The 24,660-nt window shown below is 43.3% G+C and overlaps 1 protein-coding gene across 1 annotated transcript in view; it reads right to left on the bottom strand.

Annotated features, from left to right (window-relative positions):
* The window catches only part of LOC131482927 (zinc finger protein 208-like), an 887,045-nt gene that overhangs the window by 555,616 nt on the left and 306,769 nt on the right, over nt 1–24,660 (bottom strand). Inside the window, 1 exon segment of the mRNA XM_058679158.1 lies at nt 24,425–24,659. Coding sequence (XP_058535141.1) covers nt 24,425–24,659 — 235 coding nt within the window.

Genomic DNA, 24,660 nt, shown 5'->3' on the forward strand with positions numbered 1-24,660 from the left:
ATTAAAATGTGCACCTGACCTAAACAGAGTTAAGAATTGTGTTGCTAAGCTGCCTTTGGCCCCACCTGCTGTCCCAATGGAGCTGTCCCAATGTCAAGCTTGGCTGCCACACTCCACTGCAGGACCCTTCCTTCTCCTTTACCTGATGTACTTCTGAACTTGAAAATTAGACAACAGCATTTACAGAAGTTATAATGAAGTTTAACTCACAGGCAATGTTCATTCCCTGTTATTACAGAAATAAAATGTTGAAATTAGTTTTAGTCAATGACATGCCAATGTAATGTGAAAAACAATTTTAGAGGTAAATTTTTGGCATCCTTGTCTCTGCACAATATTCTAGTGAATGAAATAATTTAATGTGGCATATCAGCTAAATGACATTAGCACCTCTGCTTGTTTCAAATCCAAATTAGGGATGTGCTGACCTGTCACAACTCCTATGCACAAACTACACTGTAGTTCTTCACACCCCTGTGAGTTCATATCAATCATTTGGAAATAACATTTTTTTCTTCTCAGAATGAGCTGTCACTGTTACTTTGAATTGTGGCACTTAAACTGGACTTGATCCAAATTTTCAGCAAGCCATTTGATTCATTGTATCAGAAAGCAATTGATTTGCAAAATATATTTGTTATTTTGTTTTTGAAGCAAATACAATAATGTGTGTGCAAAGATTTCAGTAAAATTGTAAGATAGCTTCCTCAGATATATATTTAAATTTTTATTATCTCCTGTCTTCATATTTTTTCATTCAGTTACAAATAATCAGCTGAGGGATTTTGTGTGTTGAAGTTTTAAATCATTTTTATTTGAAAGCAGATACAGAGGAGAGACAGATAGGAAGATATTCCATCTGCTGTTTAATCCCCAAGTGGTTGCAATGGCTAGAGCTGAGTCAATCTGAAGTGAGGAGCCAAGAGTCTCCTCCAGGTCTCCCATGAGGGTCCAGGGCCCAAAGGCTTTGGGTCATCCTCGACTGCTCTCCCGGACCACAAAGAGGGAGCTAGAAGGGAAGTAGAGCAACCAAGATACTAATGCTCACATGGGATCCTGGCGCTTCCAAGGCAAGGACTTGAGACACTAGGCCTCCGCGCCGGGGCCCAACCTAATTTACTCTTTAAGACTGTGTTCAACCCTGGCCTGTGTCCTATTCAACTGCTCCTCTCTTACCAATTCTGTTTGGGACTAGTGGTGTGAGCCTCTAGCATCCCAAATGGCTGCTGGTTGCTCCATTTCAGACTCAGGCACCTGCTAATTAACCATGCTATTGGAAACTGGCAGAAAGTGGTGCAAGACTTTAGACCCTGTACTTCCTGAAAGGAGAGCCAGGCTCCTGGATTGGCCTGGCCACTAAGGCCACAGAGATGGGAATCAATGGATGAAAGATCTCTCTCTCTGTTCTTTGGAATTTCAAATACATTATTTAAAAATCTTTAAGAAACAAGAAATATGTGTCTAAGTTTTTAATTCATTCATATAAAATGCTTATTGACCCTCTACTATATGATAATACTATGTTGGACACTAACATCAAAGAAGATAAACATATTTGTGCACTGCTGAGGTTCATAGTCTAACATGAGATAATAGACATGAGTATAAAAATAACACAAATGTCAGGTACAGAAATATTCATGTATTTTGAGAATAATCAGATATGAATCAAGGAGATAAGATGATTTTTCTGATGAAGAAATACTAAAACTGCAAACTGACAGATGAAAAGACATCAAAAAACATTTTAGATTTTGTATGTGAAGTGAACAAAGTGCAGGTATAATTCATGTTACAGATGTAGGAGCAGAGCGATTCTCCCCACCTTCCCTCTAAGGTTCAGATTTTTATAGGAGTGCACCAGGCAGGAGAAACCCATGCCCAAAGAATATGCACAAAAAAATTGACATAAAGTGTTTTGTGAACAAAACACAGTGTTCTATTTAGAATATAATGAGGTAAAGAATACAAAAAATATGAAATTGTGCATTTGAAGAGGAGTCTGCACTTGATGTTATGGGATGATTAAATTGTGTGATTTGGTGTCCACAGAAATATATTTTGCAGGTTATTGACATTCTTCAAGAAAAGAAAAGAAATAACATTTAAATTTAAAGGGATCAAATGATTTTTCCTGTAATGGATATGAGTGGATGCTTTATTAGAATGAGATTCAATGTGGAAATGACATTTAAAATAGAATTAGAGTTGAGAGGTGTACAAATAACTAGAATGTTCAGTTGCTAATGATGATAAAATGAAATAATTTTTAAAAGATTTCTTTTTGTTTTGCAAAGTCAGATACATAGGAGTAGAAACAGAGAGGAAGATTTCTGTCTGAGAATTCACTCCCCAAGTGGTCACAAAGACCGGAGCTGCGCCTATCTGAAGCCAGGAACACAGAGCCTTCTCCAGGTCTCCTATGCTGGTGCAGGGTACCAAAGCTTTGGGCCATCCACAACTACTTTCCCAGGCCACAGGCATGGAGCTGGATGGGAAGCATGGGTGCTGGAATTAGAACCAGTGCCCATATGGGATCCTGGCACATGCAAAGCAAGGACTTTAGGAACCATGCTACTGCACCAAGCCTAATGTATTTGTATCATTTTATATGAACAAATCCAGGATCCAATGTTCAAAATCAAAGAGCACTAGACAATGATTTTTGGGTTTTTGTCAAGTAAAATATACATCACTCTGGAACTATACCAGCTCCTATTGCAATCTAACACTTAGAAAAAATGAAGAAAGATGATGAGGTATTGGTGCTATGAGCCTCAGCATCATTTGGGCATGCATGCCAGGAAATGGGGAATATCCACCCCATGACTCTCACCACCAAGAAAGTTACTCCAGCCATGAAATGTCCCTAACATGATTGAAACCCAACTCTCTGAGAACTGAAGAAACACCTTCTTCAACACACAACCATTTCAAAGTCATCAAATGACCTTGAACCCCCAAGGAGCAGCTGAAAACTAGGCAACTGTGACACCTGCTGACATCACTGACATTGATCAAAACTCGAGAAATCACTCAGATATTTCACTTTGGGTTCACTAGAACCAAAGTCAAGACTGACAACTCAGTTTATCTTTCAAAAATCTCTAATAAAACCTACCAGTAAAGAAGGAACTATTAGATATCCATGTAGGGCTCTAGGAAACACAAAGAACCAAAGAAGCACCTCCAAAGAGTACAAGTTCACTACAAAGATATGCTTCTCTGAAGGAAATTAGGAAAATGCCTGAAAATTCAAAAGCAAAAGAATTAATCCTAGCCAAATTCAGTGAGATTCAATAAGGTAGAGATACTCAAGGAGGAAAATGAAAGTGATATGAGAAATTCAAGAGAAGAAAAATTTTCCAAAGAACCCAACAAAACATTTGAAGCTTAGAGACTAAATCTTTGAAAAAAAAAAAAAAAAGATGTAAAGTAAAGAAAAGATGTAAAGTAAGTAAAGATGGCTCTCACGGTACTGGTATCCCTGATGGTTACTGGCTTCATCCCAGCTGCTTCTCTCTCTCTCTCTCTCTCTCTCTCTCTCTCTCTCTCTCTCTTTATTTTTAAATTATATTTGTTGGAAAGTCAGATATACAGAGAGGAGAAGAGAAAGAGAAGATCTCCTATCCACTGATTCACTCCCCAAGTGGCCACATCAGAACTGCGATGATTCCAAGCCAGAAGCCAGGAACTTCTTTCAGGTATCTCATGTGGGGGCAGAGTCCCAACTCTTTGGGCCATCCTTGACTGCTTTCCCAGGTCACAAGCAGGGAGCTGGAAGGGAAGTAGGGCTACTTGCAATAGCCTCAACCTCCATTCGGCCTTAGACATTTAGGCAGGGTGGGGTGGGGTGGACGGTGTAGGATTGCTAGATTTACAGGTGGACGCAGGGTGAGCATCAGTTGGAGGAGCCACTTTTTGGGGTCGCAGAGTGGCTAGGCGAGCGTCCCTGGCCGTGGGGCAGCCAGTAGGACTGCAGGGTGGCAGGGCAGGCTGCCTGCACATGCAGAAGGCAGGGAAGGGGGTTGGGGTGGGACGCCAGGCTTGCCACCCTGGTCATAGAACATACTGGGTGCTGGGGGACGTGTAGCTGGCTGAATATGCCTGGCCCTGGAGTGGCTGGCAGGGCGGGCTTGACTAGGAGTTGCAATCCAGAAGCAATCAGACCAGCGGGGCGGTTGTGTTGGGTGTGCAGGAGTACTGGAAGAGCTGGCATGGCCCTGGCATGTGGCGGATAGTGGGTGGGACTGGGCATGGGGGAGCTGACCTGGCCCTGGAGCAGCTTAGTAGGGGGCAAGCTAGAGGCGGGAGTGTAGAGGGAGTGGAGCTGGCAGGAGTGCTAGAGGCAGGGTGGGCTCAGGGCCAGCGCTGGGCGAGCAGATCTGACCTGTTCCTGAAGCAGTGGTCATGGTGGCTGGACCTGCAGTCCAGAGGCCCTGGGGGATGCCAGCTTAGAGTGCCCAGCCTGGGAGTGGTGGTGGGCGATTGACTGAGTGAGCAGGATGGCGGCCAAGCGCTCTTGGTCCTGGAGCTGTTGTTGATGGGGTGGGTGTGATGAACTTGCGTGGGGTTAGCAGGATGACTACCAAGCCATTTGAAGCATGGAGGGACTGGTAGGAGGGCTGGGGACACCGGAGGCCCCACCTGAGCTCATCCAACCTGGTAGCGCCAAGGCTGGTCTGCAGGGTGGGTGTGTTGTGGGGACTCTGGCCAAGCTGACCAAGCCTTAAGGTAGCCTGAGGGACACTGTGGAATGTGGGCTAGAAAGGCAGGTTTTACTGGCCCTGAAGTGGTAATCCAGACAGCCCAGCCCTGGGGGAGGGGGCAGGGATGGTGGGCCATCCGTGGGGTGCTGTCCAAGTGTGCCATGCCCTGAAGCAGTGGACTCCACAGGAAGTCTGGGGACACATGGTGATGTGGGATGAGGAGTTGATTTACATTCCTTAAGCTGAGCACTCAGGAATCGGGCCTACGGCAGTAGCACCTAGCCTTTGCAGACTCATTGGTGTCCTATTGTCCTGTTGATGGGCTTGGGGGAAAGAGGAGATAATATGGTAATAAAGAGGCTTGTGGAGAGACAGCTCGGAGAGACGGCTCCCAGCACTTCTAACACCATCATGGTCGCCATGTTTCGGTGCTTTTCGCTCGGATATTCGCCGTGCCTACTATGCCGGCTCAGCTAGCCATGACAAATGGCACTGTAACGTGGGGCACAGCGCAAAGGACGTCCGAGGGACCCCTGGAACTATGAAGGTAAGGAATTAAGGAATTAGGAATTTAGGAATTTTGAATTAAGAATTTGGAATTTGGGAATTTTGCAGGGGCATAACTGATTTAATCCCCAGACCCTCTCCCTGTGCTAGGGCATGAGGGACAATCTGAGGGACCCCTGGAACTCTGGAGGGGCAAATTTATCTCATCCCCAGACCTTCTCCCCATTCAGGGGCACGAGGGACAATCTGAGGGACCCCGGAAATCCGGAGGCAAGTTTAGGATTTAGCTCTAGAGGGGCATAATTAATTTCATCCCCAGACCTTCTCCCCGTCTTGGGGCACGAGGGACAATCTGAGGGACCCCGGAAATCTAGAGGCAGGTTTTAAAATTTTTGCAGGGGAATAAGTAAAATTTATCATGGGGCAAGAACTCTCTAAAATGCAGGTAATCAAGGGAATCCGAGATCTGCTCCAGTCACTAGGCACTGACACTAAGCTTAAGGCCACGCAGAGTTTTTTTGAAACTGTCTGCGATGTATTCCCATGGTTTGCTTTCATTGCAGTCATCCTTTTTCTCTGGCGCTTGTTAAATATTGCTTGGTCATCCCGTCAAGCAGTGGTGGAAGCCCGCCGTAAGAAATTGTCTGTTAAAAGTAGGAGACAGCTACAAACCAGGGTAAATAAGGAGAAGGAACCCCAGACAAGACAAAGTCTGGAGAAAGTGTACAAAGGAGATTCGCGGTCCTCTTCTGAGGAGGCTGAGGAGGAAAAGGATGGAAGTGAGTTTGCTGAGGATCCTCCACCTGTAGAGCGTGTGCCAAACAAAAGTCCCTCTTGGACAGGCACAGAGCCCTCTGCGCCGCCTGAGCCATTGACGCCATCGTGTCTGAGCACAGCTGTAAAAGGTTTACAGGAGCAACTTCAGCGCCTCTCCCTTCAGTTGAGGCAGGAACAGAGTGGATGCACTGTTAGGGCTCGCGCTGGACCCCCACTTTCAACTTCTCTTTCAGCTGTGGAACGTGTGGTAAAGCAAGCACAGGAGCAGGGAGACCCTGAGGCGGCTACCCTTGCTAGGCGCTTTACCTTCCCAGTAATTGAGGTCGAGAATCAGCAGGGGCAGAGAATCAGACAGCACCTGGCACTGTCCTTTAAGGACATAAAGAGTCTGAGGGACGCTGTTGCCACATATGGTCTATCGGCCCCCTTTACCGTTTCCATGATTGAAGCCTTGGCACCTAACAATTTGACTCTGGCCGATTGGAAACAGCTCTGTAAGGCTACTCTGGATGGGGGCGATTTCCTAATGTGGAAATCTGAGTTCTTTGAGCTTTGCCTTGACACAGCACGGCAAAATACCCAGGCAGGCTTTCCTGAGAGAAATCATGATATGTTGACAGGAGAGGGGAATTTTGCTAATGTACAGGATCAGATTAATTATGACCCAGGGGTTTATGCACAGACCGCTGCTGCTGCAGTGAGGGCCTGGAAGTCTTTATCACCAAAGGGCTCGCTACATTTACATCTCTCTAAAGTTGTCCAAGGCCCAGATGAGCCTTACCAGGCATTTGTAGTAACTGCAGATAGGGTATTTGGTGATGCAGATCAAGCCATGCCTTTTGTAAAGCAACTAGCATATAGAAATGCCAACAAATGGTGCCAGGAAACAATTAGACCTTGGAAGCATAAGCCCCTTAACACGTATCTTAAATTTTGTAAGGACATTGGGGAAGGACAGATAATGGGTGCAGCCATTGCAGAGGCATTGCGTGGTGGCACAACCATGGGCTCGGGGGCTCGCCCAAAACAAGGGTGTTTTAAATGTGGCTGGCTAGGGCATATCCACCCGAACTGCCCACTCCAAGGTTGTGCACAGGCTGCTAATATGGACAGGCAGTCCCCAGGAGTTTTCCCTCGATGCCAACGTGGGAAACATTGGGCAAATGAATGCAGGTCCAAGACAGACATCTCCAGGCAGCCATCTGTGCTGGGAAATGGGAGCAGGGGCCAGCCCCGGGCCCCGCAAGCACCAATGTATGGGGCAGCGATTCAGTTTGTTCCTCAGGGACAAAGGCCATTCATGACCTTGCCCGAGGGAGCCCAGGCAGTGGAGGATGGGACCTCCATACCACCTGCTACATTGTATTGACACCCCAAATGGGAGTACAGGCTATTCCTACAGGAATTTATGGGCCACTACCCTCTGACATTGCAGGGCTTCTGCTGGGATCGAGCAGCACGGCCTTGAAAGGAGTTCATATTACCCCAGGAGTGATTAATGCAGACTATACAGGGGAAATTAAAGTTTTAGCCAGTGTTCATGCTGGAGTTGCAGTTTTGCCCCAGAGGGCACAAATAGCACAGTTAGTGCTGCTCCCCACAGTGAAGTCAGATAATACTTGCAGGCTTGGACAGAAGAAAGCAGGGTTTGGTTCCAGTGGTGAAGCCTCTGTTTATTGGGCCGCTGATATGGCAGGCCACCCTACTTTGGAGTTGAGTATAGAAGGGAAGAAATTTACTGGGCTTCTAGACACTGGTGCCGACACCACTCTTATTTCACAGAAATATTGGCCCCCAGGTTGGCCTGTTACACCCACCATGACCATTTTACAAGGATTGGGGATTACCCAAAGGACCCTAGCTAGCTCCAGGCCTCTAGCCTGGAGGGATAAGGAAGGAAATGGTGGCCATGTTACCCCCTATGTAGTACCAGGTCTGCCAGTTAATTTGTGGGGGAGAGATGTTTTGCAGCAAATGTGGGCAGTATTAGTATCTGGTCAGGAATTAGCTATGCAGCAGATGGAGAGGTATGGCTACATTCCTGGAAAAGGTATAGGAAGAAAGCTGCAAGGAATTACTCAACCAATCTCTGTGGAACATAAGAAGGATAAGAAACGGCTAGGGCATTTTCCCTAGGGGCCATTGTGATGGCGGCTGAGGTTATTCCACAGAAGATTACATGGAAAAGTTCTCAACCCGTTTGGATTGACCAATGACCCCTTTCTACAGAAAAAAATAGCCGCCGTTAAGGAAATAGTTCAAGAACAGCTGGCTGGGCTCAGCAGTGTGGCCTAGTGGCTAAGGTCCTCGCCTTGATCCCATATGACCGCTGGTTCTAATCCCGGCAGCTCCACTTCCTCTCTATCTCTCCTCCTCTCAGTATATCTGACTTTGTAATAATAAAAAAAAAAAAAACAGCTGGCTGCTGGACATATTGTCCCTTCCACTTCACCTTGGAATACACCTATTTTTGTGATTAAAAAGAAATCAGGGAAGTGGAGATTTTTACAGGATCTTAGAGCAGTGAATGCTACCATGGAGATAATGGGATCACAGCACCCAGGATTACCGCTGCCTTCTGCCATTCCAAAAGATTTTAATATTGTTGTGATCGATTTAAAGGATTGTTTTTTTTTTTTTTTTTTCCATTCCCCTTCATCCAGAAGATTCGCCTCGTTTTGCTTTCAGTGTGCCTTCTGTTAATTTGCAGGAACCATTTGAACGGTACCAATGGAAATTTTTACCCCAAGGAATGACTAATAGTCCTACTATGTGTCAGATTTATGTGGCTGCCGCCTTAAAACCAGTGCGCGCCAGCTTTCCCTCTGTTATGATTGTTCATTATATGGATGATATTTTGCTGGCAGCTCTATCTACTCATGTGTTGCAATCCTGTTTGTGTAAGTTACAGCAAGAGTTAGAAAAAGCAGGATTAGCTATAGCCCCAGACAAAATACAACTTGTTTCTCCATTTAATTATTTGGGACTTCAACTTTTTCAGAATTGTGTTAAACCCCAAAAAATTTCCATAGCCACAGAAAAGTTGTGAACTCTTAATGATTTTCAGAAATTGTTAGGGGATATAAATTGGATGAAACCCAGTTTGAAACTTACTAATGCAGATTTGAAACCTTTGTTTGATATCTTAAAAGGTGACTCCTCTCCAACATCCCCTAGGGTAATGACTATGGAGGGACGTCACGCCCTACTCAAGGTTGAGATAGCTATTGAACAATCCCATTTGACCAGGATTGATTACAGTACCCCACTTTTATTTATTGTTATAGCATCCTCATATACACCTACAGGGGTATTTTATCAGCAGGGACCTATTTTGTGGGAACATTTGCATGTCTCTCCTGCTAAGACAATTGTGCCTTGCTATTTGGCCATAGCAGAGTTGATACAAAAGGCCACTAAAAGCAGCCTAAGACATTTTGGAAAGGTCCCTGATACCATTATCGTTCCATATACTCAGAAGCAGCTTTTGTGGTTGCAGAATATGGAAGAGACCTGGTCTATACTTTTGAGCACTTTAAATGTTAATTTTGCCAACCACTATCCCAAGGACCCCATTGTACAGTTTTTTATTTTGCACCCTGTTGTTTTTCCACTTGTAACCTCTCTTCAACCATTGCCAGAAGCTTTAACTGTTTTCACTGATGGGTCATCAAACGGTCAGGCAGCTTTTGTAGTAGATGGCCAGGTTACCACCATCCCCACATCTTTTGTCTCTGCACAGGTTGTAGAATTGGTGGCCGTTCTTGCCGTCTTTCAAACATTTTCCATGCAGCCCTTTAATTTGTATTCTGATAGTGGATATGTTGCCCATTTCCTTCCTGTGCTGGAGACTGCGGGCCATATTTCTTCCCACTCTACAGCAGCATCTCTATTTGCTAAAATTCAGGCCTGTATTTGGGCCCGCAAAGATAAATTCTTCGTGACTCATATTCGAGCCCATACAGGTTTACCTGGGCCCTTGACTTCCGGAAATGCGGCTGCAGATTCAGCCACCAAATTGGTGGCCTCAGCTCTTGAAGAAGCTCAAAAGGCACATGCTAGATTTCACTTGAATTCTAACACGCTTCGTTTGCGCTTTAGTCTGACTAAGGAACAAGCCCAAACCATCGTGAAGCAATGCTCAGTGTGCCCTCAATTTTTACTTGTTCCTCATTATGGTGTAAATCCCTGAGGACTGTTGCCCAATCATGTCTGGCAAATGGACGTGACACACATCCCAGAGATTGGGACACTAAAGTATGTGCATGTCTCTACCGATACTTGTTCTGGATTTATTTTAGCTACTCCTCAGAAAGGAGAACAAGTCAGACATACTCTAGCCCATTGCTATGCATGTTTTTCCATCTTGGGAACTCCTAAAGTTATCAAAACTGATAATGGTCCTTGCTATACTAGCAGCAAGTTTCATGATTTTGTTGCCTCCCACCATATACAACTAATTACAGGTATTCCTTATAATCCTCAAGGACAAGGTATTGTGGAACGTGCCAATCGTACTATTAAGGATTACCTTATTAAAACCAAAAAGGGGGAATATAGCACTCCCCGAGATCATTTGAATCTTGTATTATTTATTTTAAATTTTCTAACATTGGATGCTGAAGGACGGTCTGCTGCAGATCGTCATTGGAATCCGTCTCAGAAGTAGAAAGGTTATGTTATGTGGAAGGACCCCTTGACTGGTAAGTGGCTAGGCCCAGATCCTGTCCTCATTTGGGGGTGAGGATCAGTTTTTGTTTTCCCAGAAAATGAAAATGGTCTGAGGTGGATTCCTGAGAGGCTTGTCCAGCAAGTTTCTGCTGCTGAGTTTTGTGAAAGCTCGGATACTGGTCAAGATGATTGCATTTGAGTCGGAAGATCGATGGGACAGGCAAGTATATTAGGCCTTTATATATAACGTAAGTATATCAGTATTTTGTCGCTGTTCTGCAGCGTGTTCCCTGACTGATGGCAAAGCCGAAGTTTATCGGTGGCTTTGGACTTTGTTCTCTGAGAGCCATGTGGGATGGGAGAGGAAGTATTGAGCCTTCCTAATACCCATCCGTGCTTTGATTTGGAACTCCTTTTGTTAGGTTTATATTTTCCCCACCTTGTCTTGGATTCACCAGAGCACAAATGCATATCTTAACAGGTACTTACTTCCCCAACAGACTAGGGTGACATTTGCATTTCTATTCCCCACCTGAAGCCTCAGCCCATTTCTGTCTCCAGCCATTGCCAAGGGGGAGGGCTTCAGACTGGCCTCTTTATCATTTGAAAGGGACCAAGGAAGTTGGCCAGTGACACCTTTCTGGCCTTTTGTCCCTAGGCCAGGTACCTTGGATATCAGGAATTTTCTTTGTTTTTGGAGAAACAGCTTTGAGAGGAAACTTCAAAAAATGCTCTTCCCACCATGAATATGGGTTTTTCTCTCTTGTTTTTCCTCCCGCCACTATGGCAGAGGATTAGTTCCTTCTTTCCTCTGAACCTGAGGACTGGCTCTTGTGAGTGAACATTAGCTCATTGAATTTGAAGCTTGTGTTTGCTTGTGTTATCCCTATGCTTCTCTCTTAAGTACAGGAGATGCCTCTGAAAGGAATGACACCAAGTTCCAGTGCACCCTGACAGCATGCTGGAATGGCAATTGAGATTCTGCTGTTATCCTGCAGATGCCCTGAATCCCGCCTGTGCCTGTTGGGACTGACGGAGAGGCCTATGTTGGCCTGATAAAGAATAAAAGAGACTTTGGCATAACAGCGGCCATCATAGCCAGTACATCAACAGCCGCCACCGCCAGCTGCCGTGGTGACTGTGAACAAGGTTGCAGAACAGACTGCCAGAGTTGTGGAACAACAGGACTTTACTGATGAACATGAGCGGGTGGGCATGCTTATGCTATACTGCGGGGTGATTTGTTGGAAAAGAAAATGCAGATGCTGTTAGATTTGGCCTCCTGTACCCCATCGTATGCCTTTCTGTTGTATTGTATTCATTTCTGTTTTATCATCTGTACAAGTGCAAATTGTTTTCCCAAGCCTGGGAACTGCTGTCTGCTCATTGGTATGAGCTAAGTTACTCCTAAGATCATGGCCTCTTGTCTCCCATTGTGCCTTTTATGTATGTTTCAATCTAAATTAACCCCATAATGTTGGAAACTGTTGTTGATATTACGTTATGGCTTTTAATTACTCAGAATGATATTTCTGCCTGTTATGCCTTCAGACCAGAGTTGGTCTCCACAAGAAACTGTTGAATTGAGCTGCACAATAAGATGCTAGACTCTATGCATGGCACATGCTTGCAACAAAAAAAGAAGACTAAATTTGAAATGTAATACTGCAATAAAGTGGAGCAATCCACCATGGGGAGAGGGCACAAGGAGGGGCTGGAGAACAACAGAGCCCATGAAACGATGTTATAAAACAAAATGCAATATATATATAAAGAATATATATATAAAGAATTAACATCTTTACTGTCATGCTCAAGCAGTGAGCAGAGTGTGAGGAATACAGACATACAGGGGCTATGCTCAGGGGCTGCCTATTCTCAGAGTCTTGTCTGCAGGAAGCTAAAAAGGATGCAGGTACTGGAGAGTCCAAGAGTCAGCATGCCAGAGTGATGGGAGTGTTGCGTTGGATTTTTGAGATTCCCCAGAGAATTATTGAGCCTGAAGTTGGTGCTAAGGCATAAAGTTGGTTTATTCAGTTAAACTAGTTCTCCCAGCCACTTCCCCCCACCTCGGGTCAAACCAGGAACAGCAGGGCAGAAAAAGAGAGCAAAACAAGGGCAAAGGCTAAACAGCATAGGGTTCTTACACATTTCAGGACAATCCCATATAATTATAAAGTCATGATTGGTCAGTTTTAGCTGCTAACTTTCAAAATGAGCAAGTTGGCAGGCTTGTGATGGTAGGTTGCAAGCAAGCAACTTTCAAATGGTATAAATTGATGGACTATAGGGCAATGACTCTTATCAAACCCAGGGACCTCCTTTCTGAGGAGTGGTCTACCTACATGACCTGCCAGGTGTCCTGCTGGGTGGGTGTCACATAGACTGTCAGGCCAGGAGTTCACACAGCCCACATCCAAGCAATTAAGGCAGAATCACAAAAGCAGAAAACATCTAGATTCTTCAGAAACATGTGACTAAGAGAGTGAGCCCCTCCCTATCATGGGCCTTTATGGGGGCTTGTGAGGGGAGTGGTTACAAAAAAATGCAATACCACCCCCTCTCAGTTCCAGGTGACAATAGGTGAGTGTCACAGGAGGGCAGAAAGGAAAGCCTAGATGGAGTGGGAGTGTGGCTTCCAAGCTGGTGAGCATGAACTGATTGCCTAGCTGACAACATTGGGAGAAGGAAGCCACAAGTCTCACCCTTTTTTCTGGGGAAGGTGGTAGACATTATTGCCCATTGTGAATAAGTTTGTTTCTCTTTGTCCTTGGGGGATTCATGTGAACACCTCCCAAAGATGGTGCATAAAAATCCACTATTTGCACCATTTTCTTGGGTCTTTCCTCTTTTGGAGTGCCATGCTTCTACTAATTCAGGAATCACTTTGGTTCCTATTCTTAAATAAATCCTGCATTGCAAACAGGAGGTGTTCATATGATAATTCTCCCCTGTGAAACAAGAAATGATGTTGCTGCAGTGTTTAGCTTGAATTCCCTGCAAATCTAACCTGCCTGAGCCTGGAGTAGTGAGTGTTGGTGCTGCACAGCTGGCCTGCCCCAGAATTGCTTGCAGGCTGGCTATAGATGTAGGACATCCCACTGGAAGGACTATTGAGGAGACGGGCTGGGCGTATTGTGTGGTTGGGGACTCCAGACATACAGGCTCTGGCCTCAGGGTCACCAGCAGATGAGACCCAGCCCTGGAGTGGCTGGCAAGCACACTACCTGCTGAAGGAGCAAGAGCACTGCATATGCTGGACTGGCTTTCAAGTGGTGACAGGTGGACAGTGGCACTGATAGGCTAGAGGCGAGTTGATGACGGCTCACTGAGCCTGACCCTGGATGGGTTAGTGCAGCAATGGATGGGGCATAGTAGAGGAATATCTTCTCCTCAAGCACAATTCAGTCTGGCCCTGAAGTGGGTGACTATTGCGCTGTGGGATCAGGGACACTGCCCAAGACATCTTGTCTATGAAGCAGATGCCAGGTGGACAACAGGCACAGAGTGCACTGGCTTGTCAAGCTTGGCCCTGGAATAGCTATTGGTGGGCATGTTGGGCCCTTGGCTCAATGTAGTAACCTCTAGGTGCTGGAGTGCATGATGTGTGTGTGCTGGGGATGCATGGGGGTACCAGTTAAGCCCTCTTGACCCAGGAGTGGACTGTGGGCTGTGTGGAGTAGCTGTTTGAGCATACCTGCTCATGGAATGCCTGGCAGGTCTGTTGCACCCTTTAGGGTTACTTACCTGCTGGTGTAGAAGCAACCAACAGAATGGGAGAAAAATTTATTACACTACACAAGTGATGGGGGACTAATATGCAGGATTTACAAAGAGCTTCAGAAAACCAGGAACAATAAATAAATGAATAAATAAATAAATAAATAAATAAAACTTTGAAACAATGGGCAATACAAATGAACAGACATTGTGCAAAACAACAGATCTAAATGGAAATCAGCATGGAGTGTGCTTAAAGAATTGCAAATAAATCTGCCACATAGGACAAAGGGTGCAGACATATTTGAAATGTCAGAGAAACACTGGACAGGGTAAAGAACAGAGAGCAGATTGCAGAGAAACATAGGTGTCAGGCAGTCAACACGGATGTACCTGGAGACCCCCTTAACACGGGGAAAAGACAACAGTGGTGGAGTGGTGTTACAGGGTACAGAAAACCTACCAGCCACAGGTGAGCTGTAATGTAGATTTCAACATCACCCAGGAGCAGCACAGGAATCAAACACTGAAGTGGGCAAGTTTCCAACTAGTCACATCCAGCTGAACCCACGTTGAGGACAGCACCAGCTTACCATCCTACATAATCTGTGTGGTCCCCAGATCAGAAGGCCAACAGCACCACTTCCCTGACAGTGGCCCACTGGAAACCATCTTGTGTATTTAGATATTAGTGCCCACTGGGCATCATCTTGTGTTTGGATAAGAGCAGTGCTGCTGACAAACCAGTTATCTGGGACAGTTGGCGTCTTCCTAAGCCAAATGATTGAACTTTGCTTGAAATTGATTTGCAGATCTCTTGGCAATATATCTTAGAAATCCAAACTAAGGAGCAAAAATCCACCAAACAGGCTTACAATGTCAAAAGTTAAAAGAAGAGACAGAGGCACAATAAATGTTCCTGAAGACTCCTCAGTAAAGCAGCAGAAGCCTCTACCACCCTCAGAATTAACTGAGGAAAACATTGAAAAAATAGGGAACACAGAACTCAGGAAACTTAGTATAAAGCTTCTGACCAACACTGAAAAGCACATAATACAGGAGTTCAAAGAATTTAAAGAATTTGACACAGAGGAAAGGAATTAAATGAAAGCTGACATTTCAGAAGTTAAAATTACAGTAGAGCAAGAAATGAAAAATATTTCCTGTCACCAGGGGAAACAAACAAACAAAAGCTAGAATAGAGCCAGGTCAAGGTTAAAAAAAAAAAAGTATCCAAGAATATAAAAATACAATTAACAGGCCCAACATAAGAATTATGAGAAATCCAGAAGACACAGAAAGAGAAGTTGGCATTTAAGGATTATTTATTGAAGTAATAAATGAAAACTTACCTAATCTACAGAATTGGGAAACAGCATCCAGGAGGGGCACAGTACTCCCAACAGAGTTGATCACCATGATCCATGATAAACAATCAAGCTTTCTCAGTTGAACATAAGGAAAAAAATCCTTAGATGTGCATGTGAGAAAAATCAAGTGACCTATGGAGGAACTCCAGGCAAACTCACAGCTGACCTCTCAGAGGAAAGGCCACATTTGAGAAGATAATGGAGTGACATATTCCAGACTCTAAAAGGGAAAAAGTGTCAGCCCAGAATAACGTATCCTACAAAGCTCTCCTTTGTCTTTGAAAATGAAATAAAATTCTTCCACAGTAAAGGAAAATTCCAAATATTGAAATCCTCCAAACCTGGCCTACAGCTAATATTCAAATATGTTTTAGTGAAAGAGAAAAAGAATCAAAACCAAAGTCAAAAGTGGAGAACATCTCACTAAAAGGGTAACTGAAGACTAAATCAAAGGCTTTTGATCTCAGCAACAAAGATCAGAGGAAGCTGAAAGTGAAAGGATGAAGATATTCCAAACAAATGGTAAGGAAAATTTTGCAGGGATAGCCATTCTTGTAATAGAATGTGAAAAACATTAAAAGAGATGAAGAAGGATACAATATAATGTTCAAAGGATCCATTCACCAAGAAGAGGTCACCGTAATAAATATATATGCGTCAAATGCCAAGACATCTGGCTGCGTCACCATAATAAATGTATATGAGCCAAATGCAAAGACATCTGGTTATGTGAAACAAACATTAATGGACATAAAGGGAGAAATAATTCCAATATAATCATAATGGGCGAACTCAATACCATATTAATGTCAATGGACAGATTAAAAAAAGGAAAAACTCAGCAAAGAAAACACACAACTCACTCAAACTCTAGAACAAGTAGACTTAGTTGATATCTACGGAGCCTTTAATTCTATACAAGAGAATACACTTTTTTTTTTTGTCAGTGCATGGAACCTTCTCCAGAATTGACCACATTATAAGCCACAAAGTAAGCATCACCAAATTTTTAAAAATCAACAATATACCATGCATGTTTTCAGACCTTGGTGGAGTGAGGCAAGAGATCAAGAAGCCAAAACACTTAGGAAAACTTGCAAACACATGGAGACTGAATTATGTTACAAAATGAGCAATGGGTTAGAGAGCAAATCAAAGGGGAAATTTTTAAAAAGCCTGAAATAAGTGAAGGCATCAACACAACAGATCAAAACATCTGGGCACAATCAAAGCAATGGAAAGGGCAATGTTCATCTCAATGATTGTGTTAAGAAACTATAAAAGCATCAAGTAAAACTCTTAATCTTACAGTTGTAGGAAATAGAAAAGCAATAGCAAAGCAATCTCAAGATTATTAGGAATAAAGAAATAATCAAAATAAGGGAGGAAATAAACCAAATACAGACCAAGAGAAATGTACATAACAGCAATGAATGAAAGAGTTGGTTCTTTGAGAAACATCAACAAAACAGACTCCCCACTAGCCCAACAAATAAAAAAGGGGGAGAGAGAAAATATGCATCGATAGCATCAGAGAAGAGAAAGGAAACATAATAACAGATACGTGAAATCTACAGAGAAGTATCAGGAACTATTATAAGCAACTGTATGCAAACAAATCAGAAGACGCAGTAGAGATGAATAGATTCTTGAACACATACAATACACAAAAATTGAATGAAGAAACAATCAACAATCAAAATAGACCTACAATATGCACTGAGATTGAATCACTAACTAAAGCCCTCCAAACCAAGAAATATCCTGTACCAGATGGCTTCACTGCTGAATTTTACCAAACATTTAAAGAGGATATTACCATAGAGGCTGTACCAGCCTGCAGCCCCACCAGCAGTGGAGTAGGGATACCTTTTCCCCGCAACCTCGCCAATAAGTGTTGTTGGTGCTTTTATTCATGTGGGCCAGTCTTACTGGCGTTAGGTGGTACCTCATAAAAAAAAATAAATAAAGAGGATATTACCCCAATCTGTCAAACTTTTCAGAACAATAGAAAGAGAGGCAATTCTTCTAAACTTTTTATAAAGCCAATACCACCTTAATACCAAAGCCAGGTAGAGACACAACAGAAAAGGTGAACTACAGACCAATATCCTTGATGAACAGTGACAGAAATTCTCAACAAAATGCTAGACAAGAGGATGCAACAGTTCATCAGGCAGATCATTCTCACAGACCAGGTGGGATACATCACAGGTGTGCAGCGATGGTTGCCCATTCACAAATCAATGTGATACATCACATCAATCGAATGAAAAACAAAACCACATGATCATCTCAATAGATGCAAAGATGGTATTTGATAAAATGCAACACCTTGTCATGTTAAAAACCCTAAGCAGGAGAGGCATAAAAGGAACATTCTACCATACAGTCAAAGCAATTTATGAAACACCCTAATACAAGCAGCATTCTAAATGCGGAAAGATTGGAAGCCTAACCACTAAAATCTGGAACTAGGTTTTACCTGGATTTTACAAATTTTTCATCTGGATTTTAAAATTTTAACTAGATTTTAAAATCTGGAACTAGTGTAGTGGTGAACTGTCACCGCTACACTTCCATATAGTATTGGAAGTCCTTGCCAGAACTATTAGGCAAGAAAAGGTAATTAAAGCAATTCAAACTGCAAATGAGGAACTAAATTACCTCTATTTGCAGATGACATAATTTTCTACACAGGAGAACCAAAAAACTCAGTGAGGACACTACTGAAACTCATACAAGAGTAGGGCATTGTAACAGGATACAAAATTAATGAAAACAAATGAAGGGCACTAGTATACAAAAATCTTCATTCCTAAGAAATTTTAAGTATAGGGCCTGGCGCAATAGCATACTGGAAAAAGTAGTGACCTTGATTTTGTCAGGATCCAATATGGATGCCAGTTTTAATGCTGGCAGCCCTGCTTCCTTTCAGCTCCCGGCCTATGGCTATGGAATGCAATCGAGGGCAGCCCAAGCATTGGGACCCTGCACATGCATGAGAGAACCTGGGGAAGCTCCTGCCTCCGAGTTTCAGATGGGCTCAACTCCATTGCAGCCACTTGGGGAGAGAACAATTGGACAGAGCATTTTTGTCTCTGTCACTCCTCCTCTCTGTATCTCCACCTTTCCAATTAAAATTTAAAAATCTTAGAAAAAAAGAAATTGCAACTATAGTCCCATTTAAAATAGTGGAGAGGAATCTTAAATACCTAGTAATTAAGTTACAATATATGTAAAACACCTCTATGATGAAAACTATAAATCATTAAAAAAGGAAATAGAAGAAATCTTTGGAAAAGGGAGAAAAGTACCACGTTCCTTCACTGGCACAGTAAACATGTTCCTTCACTGGCACAGTAAACATAATCAAAATTGCCATATTATCAAAAGTAACATACAGGTTTGATGCAATACCAATCAAAATCCCAACAACATTCTTTTCAGAAACAGAAAAGATGATACAAATGTTCATCTGAATCACATGAGACCATGAATAGCCAAAGCTATCCTGAAGAATAAAAATCAACCCAAGGGATCTCAGTTCCAGATCTCAAGACATACTACAGAGCAGGGTTCAAAAAATAGTCTGGTACTGGTACAGAAATAGAGAAGATCAGTGGAACAGAATTGAAACCCCAAATGGAACCCACACATGTAGGGCCAACTAATCTTTGACAAGACAACTGAAAATAGTCTAGGTAAAAATCCTGGTCTATTCAACAAAGGCTGTTGGGACAAGTGCATAGCAGGTTGCAGAATAAGAAAACAAGACCCATACCTGTCAAATTACATGCAAATAATCTCTAAATGGATCAAAGAGCTAAATCTATACCAAGTAATCATTAAACTGTTAAAGGAAAACATAGGAAGCACTCTCCAAGAAATAGGAACAGAGAAAGATTTTTTAGAAAAGATACCAAAAGCACAGGTGAGTCATTAGTTAACATCCTCTAGCAGATCTGAGAACCAGCATGGGGAGAAGGATTAGTGCTGTATCAGGCCACAACAATAGGCAATTCACATCAGGGCTGAGACAGGGGTCATGCTGTTCCTAGATAGGTTTCAGCAAACAGCAACATGAAGTGGAATTGGGGGAAGACTAGACTGATCCAGGCTGCAATACATGCTGGTGGAAAATGAATAGAGGCAAGCCATGGCAGTCAGGGGGATGTTGGTGATGGACACATGAGCCCTGGGAGCAGGAGATCCATTGGGGCCCTGGTAGCCTTGTCTGGGCCCTTGGGCACAGCTGTGTGATGAGCCCAGTTTATGAGCCCCAGTGGCTGTATGTGTGGTGGTTTATGTTGCTTGGTCTGGGTCCTTGGTTGTCCAGTGCAATGGGTCCTGGGTCTGCAAGTCCTGGGAGTAGATGGTGTGGCAGGGCCCAAGTCACCTGGCTTGGATATTTTACAAGCCTGCTTGGTGGTGCTAGCTCAGTGAGCGCTGAGGGTGGAGCTCCACTGGGGCAGGATTGACTGGCTCGAGGTCTTGGTGCACTTGCAAGAACAGGTCCTCCTCAGTTAAAAAGGAGAATTGGACAACTGGCCTGGCTCCACCTGGAGATGGAAGCCCACTGAGGCCTGGAAAGTACATCTGGACCATCCAAGAGAAAGGAGGAGAGAAGAGATTGAATAACTACCCCAGCCATATGATGACAACAAATATTAGGGAGAAAGGAGACTCCAAGGTCAACCATGACAGCCAATGAACATTGAAAGGGCTCCATCTTGCTTGAATTGGTGAGATGGACATCATTTCACAACTATCAGAACCACCTGGACAGAAACTGTAGGGCCTCGTCTCCCAAGGTTTAACTCCACAGTTTAGCTTGTTCTTCAAGGGGTAAAATGATGCACAATCTTAACCTGATACATTTAATTCTTATCTTAAGCACAAGTTCCTGCTTCCCTTGCTTCTCATTTCTCAGGATGCCCCTGGGGGTCTTAAGAGCTGCTAGAGCATTGGAAAAGTACTGGGAGGAACCAGAGAGTATAAAAGGCAGGCTAAACTTCAGTAAAGTGGCATTCTTTTTGCATGAATAGCCCAGTGTGTGTTCTCTTCTTTGTAACCCTAGTCCCTCCGCTCGACTTGGGGTATATGGCGACGTGGGCGTTGCTGACAGAAACCTTGGAGGGTGTGCCACATTGACAACCTGGTTTGGTATCAGGGGTCCAGTACCTATCCTGAAGTACTAGGATGGTTGGGAGGCCTGGTATATCTTCTCTGAATATCATTTAACCCTGACCTAAAACAGGAAGGAGAAATAGAAAATTTGGAAATGATTACACCAATTTCTCCTTAATGATCAAATACACACACACACACGCACACACATTGAGTGCAATTAAATCACACACACACACACACACACACACTACACAGAAACTCAACTCATGAAAAAAAAAGGATTAGGTCATACTCCTGCAGTCCCACCCACCTCTCGATGTTGGAGGTGGGTGGAGCCTAGGCTTGCCTTGTTCCCAAGGTGTCTGCTCCCAGTGTACTCTCCAGGAAGAGCAAATTCTCTTGAGTCCAGGCAGGCCAAGGCCCAACTCATGCAATGGTCATAGTGGCTGAACCTAGAGTCCCAAGCATGGACTCCAATCTGGTTCAGGTCCTCCCAGGAACAGCAAGTGTATGTGAGGATAGAGAAAGTATGTAGATTTCTACTAAATACCAGTTGCTCACATTTAGGAGGTGGATACAGAAACTGGATCTCAAAGTCATTTTTTGTAATGTATCTTTTTAGAGACAGAAGTTTTATTTGCAAGGTGATCATGTGAGCAGGGGAAGAGGAGGGAAGGGGAAAGCGCTTCTTTAGAGAAAACTAGGTGGTGGTGTGCTTCTTGAACTTGGAGACACCCAGTTAGTAACTTGAATGTTGTCCCAACCCTTGGTTACTGAAGCAGGATGTATAAGTGGAAAAAAGGACCCACTCCTCTGTTTTCTCCCAATTCCTGTGAATCCCATCCTTTCACCCTATTCCACACATTTCTCAAATGTATCTACAAAAATCAAAGGATGTTAGGATGCTGTGAGAGACTGGGAATATTTTAAAACAGGAACTGCAAAAAACTGAATAAATCTCACTGTTGCAGGAAGCTCTCTGAGGAGTGTCCTAATGAGGACCTGAGCCATGAGCTGATAAGCAACAATAGCAAAGAGTTTACAGCTGGGGGCTCACATGAGCAATATGGTGGTAAACAAGTAGATGTGTGGAACTTCATTCTGTAGTTTAAGTAAAGTACTAATTACACAACACATTTTTAAAAAAGATTTATTTATTTTTATCACCAAGTCAGTTATACAGAGAGGAGAGACAGAGAGGAAGATCTCCCATCCGATGATTCACACCCCAAGTGAGCGCAATGGCCAGTGCTATGCTGATCTGGATCATGGAGCCTGCAACCTCTTCCAGGTCTCCCACATGCGTGGAGGATCCCAAAGCATTGGCCTGTCCTCAACTGCTTTCCCAGGCCACAACCAGGGAGCTGGATGGGAAGCAGGGCTGCCGGGATTAGAACCGTCACACATATGCGATCCCAGATGTTCAATGTGAGGACTTTAGCCACTAAGCCACGTCACCGGGCCCTACATGACACATTTTCCAATAAAAATAAAAATAAAAAATTGCCTCTCTTACCCTCAGTGCTCATCATTGTTGTTCTTGATAGGGCCTCAACTCTAAATAAGAAGTAGTAGAATTGCTCTAGGTTGCCGCACATGAGATTCAAGTCAATGGGCTTCACATTTCCCTCAACACTAATCATGGGACCCACTCTAATTTTCTTTTTTTCTTTGAAAAGTTGAATTATAGTGAGAAAGACAGAAGCAGGGAGATATATTCTGTCCACTGGTTCATATTCCCAATGGCTCAATTGCAGTAGCTGAGCTGTTGTGAAACCAGAAGCCAAGAACAAAACCATGGTGAATTGGCTAGGATCTCAGACAGCTTACCTACTATGTAACAATGATCATCCTGGTGCTCAGTCTTAAAATTGAAAGACTTCAGGCACAGGCTAGCATCTAGTGCCTCATACACTGGCAAGAAACTTACTGTGAAAAGCCATGATACATGAAATCAGTGTGAATCTGAGCAGTAGTAGTGGCAGCTAACACATAAACTCCACGTGAAAGAGGAACTCCAAGAGTCTGATGTCTGACAATTCTTTTGTCTCTGAGATATGCCTCCTAGAGTCTTGGCTGTTTTTTGACCAGCAGGCCCAAGATTCCTGAGGGCCACGACAATGGTGTAGCTTGGCTGCAGAACCACCAGAGACAAACTGGTGAGGGATACCCATTTATTGGGAAGATCATACAAGCATATATACATTGGAGGGGGAAGGCAGAAGGGTGGTCTCAATAGTACTCCCACCCTACACTGTTATTGTAACTGGCCAGTAGGCATGCCTATCTCTCAGGACACTCTAATCAAGTCACCAGTTACATGCTGTAAGCAGGATTGATACTTTAGTATTTTAGGTCATTTGCAGACCAAGATTAGTTAGCACCTGGGCTGAAAGCTATACCTTTGTACATGATCATTATGTGTGAATGGTAAACAGGAAGAGGGTTGCACTTAACTAGAGTTGCTTATCAGGGAAATTCTAGCACAGCTTTGCAGAGACAGAGAAATTGGAATACAGCCCACTGCTCTGTATGTATGCCCAGTGAACAGACCAAGATGGCGTCTCTGTTAGCTGAGACCACTGCCAGGGCTTTACCTCGGAGACACAATGTGCCATGTGCCTATGGCATGTTGTATGAGATAAGCTAGCAGAGATGCAGGAGTGATTTCCCATACTTATTATTCAAGGAGAGATAGTGGCCAAATACGATCCACACTTGGCCAGATATAACAAGAAAATCTTGCCTCTGGAAAAGATTCATCCTTCAAATCTGGGTGTTTATCATTACAACTGCCACATGCATCATTTTTTATCTGTGGTTCCAATATAATTCTGTAATAGGATGAGGAATTTTGTGATTCTAAAAAAGATAAATGGGTAAATGACAGATGGTTTTTGAAACAAGTATTACATACTGAGCATTTGTTATTAACATTTAATCTGAAAACAGCATTCACATTTACCACCTCACAACAAAAGATCATGTACAAATTGCATCTTACTTATTTTAGCAGCAAATACCCTCTCTTCTGAAATGATACACCTTATGTTTATTATTTAACACTTGCCGAGACTTTCAAAATGTTTCCACATCCATTGCACTTTAACAATGTTGTATTTGCACTCTTGCTAATGGTTTCTTTTTCATTCACATTGTAAGCTTCGACACACCATAACAGATTTAATGGTGGCCAATCTTTTGATTGACATGCTTTTGTAATTCTGAGGTCTGTGACTCTGCTAATGATTAACTTCAGAAAATGATTTTTCAGTCAATGCTGTGTGTTTGCTCATTTCTGTGAATATGCTACTTATTGAAGCATGTATTCTTTCCACTGTGTTGAAAAGGTTTGTGTATGATTTTTAACACACGTGTAACACATTTCTGCTTTCCAACGTGAATTCAGATGTTTAATAAAACTTGACTGCCTGCAACAGGATTTCCACTCATTATATTCATGCGGTTCTTATCGTGTATGAATACTCTGATCTTGAATGAAACCTGTCTGGTAAGTAAAGGCTTGAAGATACACACTACACTCGTAAGGTTTCTCCACTGTATGGACCCTCTGATGTCTGATTAGGTGTGACTTCTGAGAAAAAGCTTTTCCACACTCATTACAATCATAAGGTTTTTCCCCAGTGTGGATTCTCTGATGTATGATCATGGTTGACTTATGAAGAAAAGCTTTTCCACACTCACTACATTCACAAGGTTTTTCCCCTGTGTGTATTCTCTGATGTGATCTAATGCTTGACTTACCAGAAAAA

This window comes from Ochotona princeps, chromosome 21 (assembly GCF_030435755.1).
Source record: "Ochotona princeps isolate mOchPri1 chromosome 21, mOchPri1.hap1, whole genome shotgun sequence".
Lineage (NCBI taxonomy): Eukaryota > Metazoa > Chordata > Mammalia > Lagomorpha > Ochotonidae > Ochotona > Ochotona princeps.